Source organism: Pipistrellus hanaki (assembly GCF_964339955.1).
Source record: "Pipistrellus hanaki genome assembly, chromosome: 9".
NCBI lineage: Eukaryota > Metazoa > Chordata > Mammalia > Chiroptera > Vespertilionidae > Pipistrellus > Pipistrellus hanaki.
Window position 1 is genome coordinate 45765028 of NC_140511.1, and position 14474 is coordinate 45779501.

At 36.6% G+C, this 14474-nt stretch overlaps 2 protein-coding genes across 2 annotated transcripts; both read left to right on the forward strand.

Annotated features, from left to right (window-relative positions):
* Positions 1–2353: 2353 nt before the first annotated feature.
* LOC311627814 (olfactory receptor 56A4) lies at positions 2354–3301 on the forward strand (the record flags this gene model as incomplete). Its single annotated transcript, XM_084894422.1, has 1 exon — positions 2354–3301. The coding sequence occupies exon 1, from the start codon at positions 2360–2362 to the stop codon at positions 3299–3301; it is 942 nt and encodes a 313-aa protein (XP_084750548.1). The 5' UTR covers positions 2354–2359.
* Positions 3302–8028: 4727 nt separating this feature from the next.
* Positions 8029–10249, forward strand: LOC311628432 (olfactory receptor 56A4-like; the record flags this gene model as incomplete). The annotated part of the gene is made up of 2 exons (XM_084895671.1): positions 8029–8277; positions 9554–10249. The coding sequence occupies 2 exons, from the start codon at positions 8029–8031 to the stop codon at positions 10247–10249; spliced, it is 945 nt and encodes a 314-aa protein (XP_084751797.1).
* Between the last annotated feature and the right edge of the window lie 4225 nt (positions 10250–14474).

Consider the following 14474-nt stretch of genomic DNA (forward strand, 5'->3'; position numbering starts at 1 on the left):
ATAGAATATTACCCTAGAATTACCAGATGTGATAGCTAATCTCAGCTTCCTGATTACTCCCTCTTGGCTCTCTGGTTTATCCTGCCTTGTCTCCCAGTGTTCCTTCCTACTTCTCTGGGTGGGATAGAATAGATTTTTCATTGCTCAAGCAACCATGCTCCCCAGGAAACTCCAGACTAGGTGTAGAATCAATTGTTTATTTATGGTTTATTGATCCACTATAACCAACTGAAAACAAAGCAGATGAGTTCATAGGAATAGATTTATTTCTTTAAGGTAAGTGGAATCTCACTACAGGTAAGTTTGTATGATCTTACTAACAGGATAGTTTTTATTTGGATTTATGTCTGAAAATATAATTCTTTTCTAATTCTGATTCTACCTTTTGAACTTCATATCTTGGCCATTCTTTGTTAACAAAATCTAGTTCCCATTCCCAAATATATCTTATATAAAAGAATTATCTTCCTGTGAGAACATTTCGAAATATCTGGACACTTACGTATTCTTTACTGAATAGTAACATTGATTCTTTAAAAAAACAAACAAACAAAAAAAAAAAAACACTCCACTGGCTAAAGGTAGGAGTGGGAGAAGAGTAATCTGAGTCAAGGAGGTCAGGGTTTCTGGAAAGTCCTGCACTCTGTGTAACCTAAACTGGGAGCACTTCATATGCCAATTATCTCTGCCCTTAAAGAGGTATTATTATCCTGAATTTGCTAAGAAATCGCTAAAGAAAACTTGATAAAGAGAATCAAACAAGAAAATTTTTTTTAAAGTATAATTTTGAGCTGATTCAGATAGTACTAAATGAAAGGAATACCCTATATAACCCAAGAGTCATAGGTACCATGTGGCTAACACCAAGAGCAAACTCATATGTTAAGCAAAATCAAAAGAAAAATGTTTAGTTTTCCAAAAATCTAGACCTGTACTGTCCAATTAGACTAACCACTAGCTGCATGTGACTATTGAGCACTTCAACTGTGGATTGTCAGAACTGAGATGTGTCAAATACACACCTAATTATGAAGACGTAGTACAAAAATATAAAGAAAGAATATACATAAGCTCTTTAACAGTTTTTACATTGATTACATATTAAAGTGATAATGTTTTGGATGTGCTCAGTAAAACAACATATGTTATTAAAATTAATTTGCATGTTTCCATTTAATGTTTAAAATGACTACTGGAAATTGAAAGTTTTGTATGTGGCTCACAACTGTATTTCTGTTGAAAGTGCTTCTGCAGATTAGTATATGGAAAGGGATAATATCTTAGGCAAAACAGAAGGGCAAATTTGTTTTTTCCAACTTCCAAATCTTCAAATCTTCACAATTACTTCTTGACTGTAAGGTTTTCACTTTCCCAGAAAATAAAGGGAAGCTGATTCATTGGGAACACTGCCATTGTTGAAAAAAAAAAAATTGTTAAAATTGGACTGTCACGGAGCATTAAAAACAAAGTGTCACTGGAGTATGGCAACCATATAAAGGTTATCTCATAAGTGTCTTGATTTTGTTCATAACCACTTATGATATTCCAGGCCTTGAACCCATGAGATCCTATTTAGTCAAGTTATGATTGTGACTAAGAATCCATGATAGTATCAGATGAAGACAACAGACACTCTCATTCCTTAGTCTTGAAATAGTCCTGTTGGACCAAAATTTATGACTTTTGAAATTTTTTGTTCTTATCTTGACTGCTTGCCCAGAACATTAGGGAACTTTTTAATGTCTTCTCTATGGTTCTGTGCAAATGATAGTCCTAACTCTAATGAAGTCTTCAGATATTTTCCAGTGATTAAGTAAGGCTTGATTTCTCTTTTGCCTATGATGTCCTTCCTCTCTTGGAGAAAGAACAGGGGCAGGCATATCTTTGGGTCAATGGCTTATCCGCATAAGTGTTTTTGTTTATAGAGACAGAAAAGGTAATAAGAGTTGTAATTCAGACTTCATGGTCCCATGACTTGGCTTCACTACTGTGATTTTAGTAAAATGACTTTTATTGCCTTTGTTTCCTCATCTGCAAAATTGAAATAGCAATGGAATTATAAAAAGAATGATCATGTGATTTACCAATCAAGTTCAGAAACTATTAAGAGTGAAAAGAGATATAAATAGGGATTTTGCCAGTCAAATAAGAAGTATAGTCATCCTACTATCATTCTACTTACAGGATTTTTAATAATATTAATTTGTTTGTATTTACTGAGGATTTAGATAGTACCAGACACTTAACTATGATCATTTTTCAATGGTTCTTTGGAATATTAATTCTTTTCCATGGGTATTTATTATGTCTTACCCTTTCAAGGTTTTCTAAAGTTTCAGTTGTGACCAGAATATTTTACATGGCATTGCCGAGCAACTACTCCACTGCTCCAGTCTCTGAATTCCTCCTCATCTGCTTCCCTAACTACCAGAATTGGCAGCATTGGCTATCCCTGCCCCTCAGCCTCCTCTTCCTCCTGGCCATGGGGGCCAACACCACCCTCCTGATCACCATCCGGCTGGAGGCCTCTCTGCATGAACCCATGTACTATTTGCTCAGCCTCCTCTCTCTACTGGACATTGTGCTTTGCCTCACCGTCATCCCCAAAGTCCTGGCCATCTTCTGGTTTGACAACAAATCTATTAGTTTCTCTGGCTGCTTTCTCCAGATGTTCATCATGAATAGTTTCTTGACCATGGAGTCCTGCACATTCATGGTCATGGCCTATGACCGCTATGTGGCCATCTGCCACCCACTACGGTACCCATCCATCATCACTGACCAATTTGTGGCTAGGGCTGCCGTATTTGTTGTGGCCCGGAATGGCATTCTTACCATGCCTATCCCAATCCTTTCTTCCCGACTCAGATACTGTGCAGAGAACATCATCAGGAACTGCATCTGCACTAACCTGTCTGTGTCCAAACTCTCTTGCGATGACATCACCTTCAACAGGCTCTACCAGTTTGTGACAGGCTGGACTTTACTGGGCTCTGACCTTATCCTTATTGTTCTCTCCTACTCCTTCATCCTGAAAGCTGTGCTAAGGATCAAGGCTGAGGGTGCTGCAGCCAAGGCCCTGAGCACATGTGGTTCCCACTTCATCCTCATCCTGTTCTTCAGCACAGTCCTGCTGGTTCTGGTCATCACTAACCTGGCCAGGAAGAGAATCCCCCCAGATGTCCCCATCCTGCTCAACATCCTGCACCACCTGATTCCCCCAGCTCTGAACCCCATTGTTTATGGCGTGAGAACCAAGGAGATCAAGCAGGGAATGCAGAAATTGCTAAGGAGGCTGTAAGGACTAACATAAGTGAGATTTGACCGTGGAAACAGAAACTGATAATGGAGAATAGTTTCCATAATGCATAGAAAATGTAAATTATTACTGCAGAAATAAGTATGGATTTTTCTTTCTCTAATGTTTCATTTTATCATGGAGATATCCATATTTTGACTTCTGTTTTCTATTTCACTTACTGTTTTTGCATTCTGGAGTTACCTAGAAGTTTTTCCTGGCCTCACCTATGTCAAGCCATAATCACGGGAGCTGTATTAGAGTGCTATTGTTTTTTTTTTAATAAAGAATAAATAGTAATCTAATCACTTTAAATGCCTTTCAATTTCCTCAATTACTTAATATTTAGATAGGTATTAGATCCCTTGATTCTAACTGAGATCTGATATACAGATCAAATTGGTTTTGTACCATGAATGGCCCTCTTGTGACCATATAGAAAGTTCACTTCAGAACTTGGATTCTTATAATTGAGTGAATGCCATGTGCTATCGGTTGCCTCCTCTAGCACTGCCAGATCCTATTGATATATTTACAAATATAAATATTTAAAAATATATCAATGGCATAAATTTCCTGTTGCTCTTTTCTTTAAAAAAAAAATCTGTAGCATAAATTTCTTTAAAAAAAATTTAAATAAATTTTAGGATCACTCAGTTGTGTATGTGTTTTAAGTGAGAGGTTTTTTGTTTTAGATGTGTTTTACCAACTTCTGAATTCATATAATCCTACCTGAATTTTCCATCAGATTTTAGGCATGATCCATCCACACTCCCTCCTGCTTATCTTAGATATACTTAAATAGACTTAGCCTATTTTCATTTCTGTTGTGTCAATCATTATATTCTGAGCTGTTGCCAACATAGTTTCTTATGGCATCCAGACCTTTAGTTTAGTGGGTTATTTGAATAAGGATATGTCTGTTTTACTCTTTGCAGTTCCTTTTCTGACCATGCTCTGAAAATGGTGGAGACTCAGATACTGATCAAATATTTTCTGAAATTAATTTACATTCGTAATTAGGCCCCTTTTTGGATATTGAGAACTTTATATATGAGAATCATTTGAAAATGTCCTCGCATGTAGCTCATCTACAAAGAAGTTAGCCATTCCTGGGAGGCTTATAACATCATTTTTATGGCATTGTCTTTTATAAAAGTAATAGATTTGCTCTTTTCTGTTTTACAACTCTAAAGACTGATCCTAACCAAAATACAAAACACTCTTCTTAAACCCTCTTCTATTCACCCATATTTCAGTTGGTCCTAGCTCATTATTTTTATTTATTTTTTTTTATTTTATTTTTTTAAAATATATTTTATTGATTTTGTACAGAGAGGAAGGGAGAGAGATAGAGTTAGAAACATCGATGAGAGAGAGTCATCGATCAGCTGCCTCTTGCACACCCGCTACTGGGGATATGCCCGCAACCAAGGTACATGCCCTTGATCGGAATTGAACCCGGGACCTTTCAGTCCCCAAGCCAACGCTCTATCCATTGAGCCAAACCGGTTTCGGCTAGCTAGCTCATTATTTTTAGATTATGTACTCCAAGATTTTTTCTTAAAGTCTATGCAAAAGTATCTTTTTCCACATAAACAACAACAACAACAACAACAACTTTATTTGACCAACTGTGTTCATTCTACAAGCCTCCATTTAAACTCTACCTATTCCAAAATCCCTTCCTTTATTCATCCCAATGGAATGAATCTATATGTAACTATGTATAAATCTATTTCTGATACTAGTTGACAAATTCCTCTGAGTCTGCGGAGGAGTTTCATTCATCTTCTTAACTTTAGATATTTAAGAGTTGTGAATACAATAATTTATATATTGTAGTATTTTATTTAATAAAAGTGAATAATCCATATGTATGTGACTTATTTCTTATGTCCCCTGAAAACTTCTTAAGGAAAGGATCAAATTGTTAATATATTATATACCCCAAAGCACCTTACAAGAAGTATTATATAAGTCACAATTCAATGCAATTTTATATATCATAGAACCTAAGATTGCTTATCTTGGAATAAGATAACAAAGACTTTTATTGAAATTCCAGGTATACCAATTTGGCCACTGGTTAGATGTGTAACTTTTGACTCACCAATCTAGCTTTAGTTTTCTCATTAAAGAAGAATGATACCCAATCATCATAAAGTACTTATTTTAAATACAATATTTCTAAAATGCAACTAACATGTAAGTTGAGGTCATTCCATAAGTATAATGACATTTGTCTTCTGAAAGGATCTCTTAGATATATCCTCCAAGTCCCCGAGTGATATTCTTTGCTATGACACATAATATATCTGTTTACACAACTCTCAGGCATCTGAAGAGAAACTATAAGCTGATCAACTCTCTTTCACTTCACCTTAGTTTAGATACAGAAATCTCTCCTTTTAACATTGGAAATGTGTATGGGCCTGCAGGGAGGCCAGAGCTCCTGGGAGCAGGATTCCCAAACCAATTCTTCATGTTTTCAGCCACAGGAGAGTGACTTTTATAGAGTCAGCATCTTCATAAGGTTGTCCAGTTGCTAAAGCCACAGTGAGAAGTTAAGGAGTCACACATCGCCTGGAAGCAGTTGAATGATCAAACTGCTACTTGGAGCACTTTCTCTGTAAGTCTTTTGAGAATAGTACAGTGGAAAGTGAATCATAAGTGAGACTTTAAGTTTGGTCTTCTGCTTAATTCTTCATTTTAGAGAATATTATTGCACCTTCATATATGAGTTTGTAAAGACCTTGAAAATCACTAATGTTAAAAAAAAAAAAAAAAAAAAAAAAAAAAAAAAAAGGATGAGCCCATTTGAGCACCGGTCGGCTGAGCTCACAGTATGTAAGCTCTAGTCTTACCTCCAGCAGATCAGCTGACCAGCAAGTATTCCTACTTTGAGCAATAGAGATATATTGTAAGTGTCTGGATTTGTGCCAACTGTCACAAAGAAAAATGGATGAAACCTTGTCCTTGACCATAATGAGCTTTGGTCTTCCTAGGAGAGGTGGTTAAGAACTATGGATCTAGTCAGAGAGATAAAACTAGAAATAAAGGAACCCACAAACTTCCCAGAGAGTCCATGTGAGGAAGATCACTTTTAAATTGGGACACTAGAGATTGGCCAGACTGTGCTTAAATAACTACAGATCATGGGAGAAGAACCAATTGGATGTCTGAATCTGAGCAGAGCTGTGGCCAGACCTGCTAAAACATGGCAGCAGCATTGAATTAGGGTCAATTTAAATCAGTGGTTAGGTTAGTTATCACAGTTGGGTGTAGCTCTGTCATTCTCAATGTATTATTCTTGGAAAAGCAATATCACCATTACTGGGAATTTTTTAGAAGGGCAAAATGTTGGGCTTCCCCCTCAGATGTATGTACAAAATTGGAAACTGGGGGTTGTGTTTAGCAATCCGTGTTTCAACAAGAAATCTGGGTGATTTGATGCATACTCGCATTTGAGAACTGGTGGTCTAGATTAAAAAAAAAATCATGATGAGAAGACCATACTATATATTTGAGAAAAAAATAACTCTAAACCTTGATTAGGACACTTTTTGTGTATCCAGGGGTGCTCCGACCAGATGCCCAAAACATCCATCTGTAAGAGATGATCTTTCCTCTGCTTCAGAGGAGAGCATGGCAGAACCTGGCCACTTCTTCACCCGCAGGATCCTGGATGGTTAAGGAGATACTCAGAGAGAACTAAAGCTGCTGTCTCTGTAGCATCGTATCCTGAGGCATGTTTAAGGATTCCTTCAGTTCTTCCCTTGTCCTCGATCCCTCGCTTCCTGATTTTTCCTCCTTTTCCAGGGAATTGCAGAGGAGGTTTTACTTTCTCAGGCAGTTACTTACCAAATATATATACAAATACAAATCAGAGATTACATAGGTATCTTTTGTATTTATTGTTCTTTCACAAGGTTACATTTTTTAATCACTAAATTATTTTTTATTTGATTCTGCTTTGTTCAGTTTTTTACTGAGTGTTAAGCAAGGGTGCTGAAAGTTTATAGTAGAGCAAGGTATGGAGATGCTCTACTATAATTATTCAAGGGTGTCGTGATACTTTCAAAAATCTGTCAGTCCATGTATCTGAACTATACTTATTGAATGCCTATTATGTCTCCAAGTACATTGTGTTTTCTTCTGTGATATAATATAAAATAAGATTATATTGCTGGCAGATGGAACACAGACTTTTTGGAAAACAATTAGGAAACATCAATGAGTATAGGAAACTTTTATCAATATTTGATGGTCGCATGATCAGAGAAACAATGGAGAGTATGTAAAAAAATAATAATAATTAAAAACATTTGTAAGTGGTCTAATTCTTGGTACAGGTAGAATATGACAAGCAGAAAATAGTTATTTGAGGGCAAGAGAGTTGATTCTATAAGAAAAATATGGTATATACAAAAACACAAAGATGAGATCAGGCAAAGTATGTTCAATAGGTGCCTAAGTCTATGTGGGTGAGGTAGGAACATACTTGAAAAGAGTTATTCTTTATTCATAAAGTTATGAATACTAAGAAAAAAATTTAATATGGAGTGATTTGATACAATTTACATTGTAGAGATATTATGACAATAGAATTGTGAAGAAACTTTACAGCCTAGAATGGAGGCACATAGATAAGAGGTTTTTAATAAAACAGTCAAAACCTAAATTCATGTGTGTTTTCTTTCAGCCAGTTCTAGGACCACCTGCCAGTCATGGTATTATCTCTCAACAGCACAGGAAGCCAGGTGACTGAATTTCTGATGATCTGCCTTCCAGGAATGCAGGACACCCAGCACTGGCTATCTGTAGTCTTGGCTCCCCTCCTGGTTTTGGCACTAGGTGCCAATTTTGTATTATTACTTGCCATTTGGCAGGAGCCATCTCTACATGAGCCCATGTACTACCTGCTTGCCATCCTCTCCCTGCTGGATGTCATCCTCTGCCTCACAGTCATCCCCAAGGTTAGTGCCTCCCTGAATTCACTCTCAGGCAGCCAATCATCTTTCTTGGTTTGTTCGTTTTTTCCTGCTGTAAATCCACTTACACCTGAATAAAAATACTCAATGAATAGCCTGTACCATTACATTTGGTCTATCTAAGCTAAGATATGCCACCTCTCATTCTCCAGGTCCCTGTTTTTCTAAGGCTTTACTCCTCCCCAAATAACAGGCCCTCTCTCAATGTCTGAATCAGTGATTTTCCAACTTCTGCCCTTCTTTTTACTTCCAGGGTGATTCTCCTTGACTGAATGACCTCACCCTTACATCCAAAGCCTCTAAAATTTACTTTCTAAGTTGAGACTGGATGTATGCATATGTCATTTACTGATATAGGAAGCATTGTTGGAAAAGGATTCCTTTCTTTAAAATATATTTTATTGATTTTTTACAGAGAGGAAGGGAGAGAGATAGAGAGTTAGAAACATTGATGAGAGAATCATCAATCAGCTGCCACTTGCACACACCCCACCAGTGATGTGCCTGCAACCAAGGTACATGCCCTTGACCGGAATCGAACCTGGGACCTTTCAGTCCGCAGGCCGACGCTCTATCCACTGAGCCAAACTGGTCTCGGCTGGAAAAGGATTCTTATGAATATGTAGAGGTTGGGGTGTTTAAATATAAATATTGGATTACTGGGCTTAATGTCTTGTGATACATTTAAATGGACAGATGTGTCAGCTGGAGTTTAGGTAAAAACTATAAAGATCAAGAGAAGATAGGCTATAAATAAACATTTTTACTTTTTTAAATATATTCCATTGATATTTATTTATTTATTTATTTATTTATTTATTTATTTTTTTTTTTTTTTTTTTTACAGAGAGGAAGGGAGAGGGATAGATAGCTAGAAACATTGATGAGAGAGAAACATTGATCAGCTGCCTCCTGCACACCTCCCACTGGGGATGTGCCCACAACCAAGGTACATGCCCCTGACTGGAACCTGGAACCTTTCAGTCCTCAGGCCAACGCTCTATCCACTGAGCAAAACCAGTTGGGACTAAATAAACATTTTAAAATAAAAATTGTGCTCTATAGATGGAAGTAAGTGGTAAATCAGGTTCTGGAGATTTGGATGCACAAAGAGGGTACTTGAAAACAGGATACTGTCCCAGAGGGATTATGGGGCTGTGGCTTGGGGATATGGAAGGTTGAAGTCATCTGAGCATTTTCCATGTTAGTTACCTTAGGGTGGGGATGGATGCACAGTTTTTTAGAATGATGATTCTGGCAGGTTCTGCTCATCTTCTGGTTCAACATGAAGCCCATCAGCTTTGCTGGCTGCTTCCTGCAGATGTTCATCATGAATACATTCCTTCCCATGGAGTCTTCCACCTTTTTGGTCATGGCCTATGACCGCTATGTAGCCATCTGCCACCCACTTCGCTACCCATCCCTCATCACTGAACAGTTTGTCATTAATGCAGCAATTTTCATTGTCTTGCGAAATTTTCTGGCCACACTGCCCACACCTGTTCTGGCCGCCAGGCTCAACTACTGTGCCAGCAATGTGGTGGAGAACTGTATCTGTGCCAACATCTCTGTGGCAAAGCTTTCCTGTGGGGATATTTACCTAAATAAACTTTACCAGTTTGTGAGTGTCTGGTGCCTACTGGGTTCTGATCTGGTACTCATCTTACTGTCCTACTGCTTCATCCTGAGGGCTGTGATGCGTCTGCAGTCAGGAGGTACAGCCACCAAGGCCTTGAGTACTTGTGGTTCCCACCTCATCCTTATACTGTTCTTCTATACATTGCTGCTAGTATTCATCTTTACAAACAAGGCAGGAAAGAAGGTGCCCTCAGAGGTACCCATTCTTCTCAATGTCTTGCATCACCTTATCCCACCAGCCCTGAACCCCATTGTGTATGGAGTGCGAACCCAGGAGATAAAGCAAGGAATTATCAAGCTACTGAACTACCACTATTGAGAGGTGAGAGTCAAAGATCAGGAATTACGGAATTTGGGGCATATATTAGTGATCAATTCATCTCAATTCCATAAGAAACAATATGGCATCCATCCATGCTGCTACTCTTATCTTGAACTGAAACCTTTCTCAACCACTATTACAATATTTACCCTCACTGTCCCATTGGGATATTCTTCAGCCATGTAAAAGAAGAAAATCTTGCCACTTGCAACAATACTGGGGCATTTTGTTAAGTAAATTAAGTCAGGGAAATACAAATACTTTATGATCTCACATGTACAATCTGAAAAGCAAAACAAAAGAAACAAAATATGAGGTCACAGATACAGAGAACAGGTTGCATTGATGGTTGCCAGAGGCAGGGGGTAGGAGGTGAGCAAAATGGGAAAGGGGGGTCAAAAGATATTAACTTTGAATTTTTAAAAAGTTAAACATGGGATTGTAATGCACAGCATGATGACTATAGTTAATAGTACTGTATTACATATGTCATAGTTGTTAAGAGCGTAGATCTTAAAAGTTCTCATTATAAGAAAAACAATTGTAACCATATGTGATGATGGATGTTAAATAGTAGTCTTGTTGTGATGAATATTTGACAGCATATACAATTATCTAATCATTATGTATACCTGAAACTAAAATAATTTTACATGTCAATTATACCTCAATTAAAAAAATAAGGATATGTGTTACCAAATATTTAGTCAATAGAAAGAAAACTTAAAATCCCTAAAGGACCAGCCTGAATTTGCCTCACCCCACCCTGCTCTATCCCAGATCTTTGAATCCCTAGTAAAGTATATCAAGAAAGGTGATTGGCTTTTCCTAGCAGGGCTAAAAAAAAAAAAAGAAAAGAAAAGAAAGGTGATTGTTTTAGCTCTCCTTTATTTACAGCAACCCCAGCAATATTCACTGTCCATTTGGCTCAGATCTGCTTCCAGTGGCATCCAGTCTCGGAATAATGCAGATGCAATTATGCAATAAAGCAATATTTGAAGAGAATGCTTTAGTGTTGAGCATCATTCCAATGAAACTCAAAATATAACATCTCTGTGTTGTATCATTCCCTTTCTACTAATATTATGATGATAGGGTCTGACCTTTAAACTCTTTTGTTGGTTTCTAGTTTGTAGGATTGAGTCCCTGCTTTGGTTCTGACCTGAGTTCTCATTCTAACATCCTACATTAACCTCCATGTCTCTGCTAGTTCTAGGATGATAGTCATCTCTTTGCCATGGCCCTGGAACTCTGTCTTTGTCTCACCATGACTGTTTCCCAACCATCACAGGAATGTCCACTACTTCTTGGACTTCTGTTTGTTCTTGACTTGGGCCTCTGTACTTATTGCTCCGTGTGGTTGGAAAGTCTTTACCCTGTATGTTCAAATGATTAACTTCTCAGCATTAACATTTCAATTAAAAAATTACCTCAATGGAGAGTATGTTGCCAAAATTACACACAAAATGAACTTCTTATGCCATTTCAGATCTCTCAAACACATTATGCCATCTCTTCTTCTTTTTTTATTTATTTACCTATTTTAATGATTACATTTCCCTTAAAGCAAATTCACCTTAAAAGGTACTTGGACTGCAAGCAGCTTGTCTTTTTTGCTCATGATCTTATCCTCAGTTCCTAGATCCTGACATATCTGGCACATATCAGGTGTTGAATATATATTAGATGTATTGGTTCAAAAAAAAATGGGTTCCAAAGTTTAGTGTGCACGGCCACTGCCACACCCTGTGATCATACTGAAATATATTCTTAGGTCAATCTTCAGTATCAGTTGGAATGTTTTTTAAGATATCTGCTTGATGCACTTAACAGTGATAGGAGACAAGACTTTGACATGAATAAAGCTAATCAATAAGAACTTTGAGCTTCTAATCTTTCACCTAATTTTGCAATATTTTATATTCTGTATTCTCATTATTTTCCTGCAAAGAACTCATAATTTACCCTAATTCTCTGGCTTCCTTTTCTCTTTGTGGTTAAGCAGATACAAATCAGAGAGATTTCATTTATTATTGTGGTCATTTATTGAACATTTTAAACCAATTAACTTGCTTTTTCTTTTTCTTTTTTTAATCCTCACCTGAGAATATGTTTTTATTGATTTTTAGAGAGAGATAAAAACATCGATGTGAAAAGAAAAAAAAAAGAAAACAAAAACAAAAACAAAAAACAAACATCGATGTGAGAGAGAAACATCTATTGGTTGCCTCCCATGTAAGCTCTGACTGGGAATCAAACTTGAAACCTTTTAGTATATGGGACAATGCTGCAATCAATTGAGTCACTGGCCAAGGATAACTTGCTTTTCCTATCCATTTTCCTGAGTTTTACATCAATATCTGAGGAAAATATTAATTCATGTAATAGGTTGTGAATGGAATACAGCTACTGTTGTTCTTTATTGTGCTTTTCACATGGAAATAGGGCATAAAATGTATGAGTAAGCCAGAATTTCTGTTCCCATGTTTTAAAAATCAGTAGACCATCAATGCAGCTATTTTAATAATACAAAAAATTCCAAAATTCAACTCTGCAAAGTCATTTCATATAAGTTTCATTCTGCCATTTTACTTTTTTAAAAATCTGTGTGTTTCTTTAAATAAGTTGATGTGAATCACTATTAAACCTCATAATTTTTAGAGCATTGATTGAAAGATGCTGGTAAATACCATTTACAAGTTGCAAGCATTATATATTTTACAGTAGCAGTTGATTAAATTTGCTTTAGAAGTATATCATATGTTTATTTTGAGAATCCTCATTGATATTTAGTTAGAAAGATGCTGAATTAAGAACTTCTGAAATAGTATGGTTTGCAAGAGTGAGATTATACTTGGCTATACTGGTCTGTATCATAGAGAATGTATTGTATAAATGGAATTTGAACATAATAGTACCTGAAATTACTGTTTATTACTAGTATAATGTAAATGCATTTTCATTTTCAAGCAGATAATAATAGGAGTCCAATGTTTATGTAAATAAAGACCCTGAAAAGAAAAAGTTCAAGATTGATTTATTTTCATTACTGGATGGAGGATTAAAGAAATTCACAAAGCATAGAACACTGTATCTTGAACAGATCAGTGGTTTATCTAATATTTTAATTCGAGTTAAATGGCCTAGACTTTGAAAACTGTACTGATAGTAGATTTTGAAACATTTGGGGGGGGGGGTGTCAGAAGGCATGAACCCATAATTTGGGGTGTAGCAAGACATTCCATGAATGGAATTGATATTTCCCACATCAATAATCCTCAGAAACATTTGAATAGTTGAGTCTTCATCTTGTCAATCCTAAAGACAAGATGAAGACTCAAATAGTATAACTTAGTTTTTTTTTCAGAGGGAAATGCTTTGTCTATTGGAGCCTTCCGGCTATTGGACCAAGGAGTAAACATACCTGGGCAGGTGAATACAGGCTGGGATCTCTACATCATGGGAATGTATAAATGATCTTTCAGGTATTCTTGTGAACAAAAATCATAAATTATAGTATTTGAAAGTTAACCTTGATACAATGTTCAAATTTCCCATTTGGTTTCACCAGTTATGAGAGAATGTGGGAAGTATCTACACCTGTGTTTAAAGGGAAAAAGTTTAGTTTAGTTCGAAAGACAGACACATATCAAAAGTAAATGGATGGAAAAGATATTTCATGAAGATGGAAACAAAACAAACAAAGCTGTGGTAGCAATACTTATACCAGACAAAATACTTATACTATACCAAAATACAAAGAAGGACTCAGCCAGCAATTCCACTCCTAGGAATTAATCCAAAGAAACCCAAAACACTAATTTGAAAAGACATATGCATCCACATGCTCACTGCAGCATTATTTACAATAGCCAACATGTGCAAGCAACATTAGTGTCCATCAATAGATGATTGGATGAAAAAGTGGTGCATAGATACAAGAAATATGACTAAGCCATAGAAAAGAATGAAATGTTGCCATTGGCAGCAACATGAATAGACCTAGAGAGCATTATACTATGTAAAATAAGGCAGACATAGAAAGGCAAATACCATATGATTTCACTGATATGTGGAACCTAAAAAAAAAAAAGGTAAGCCTGCACTGGCCAGTGTTGCTCAGTTGTTGTAGTAATATCCCATTCACTGAAAGATCTTAGTTTGATTTCTGGTCAGGGCGCAAATGGGAGGCAACCAACAGATGTTTCTCTGTCACATTGAC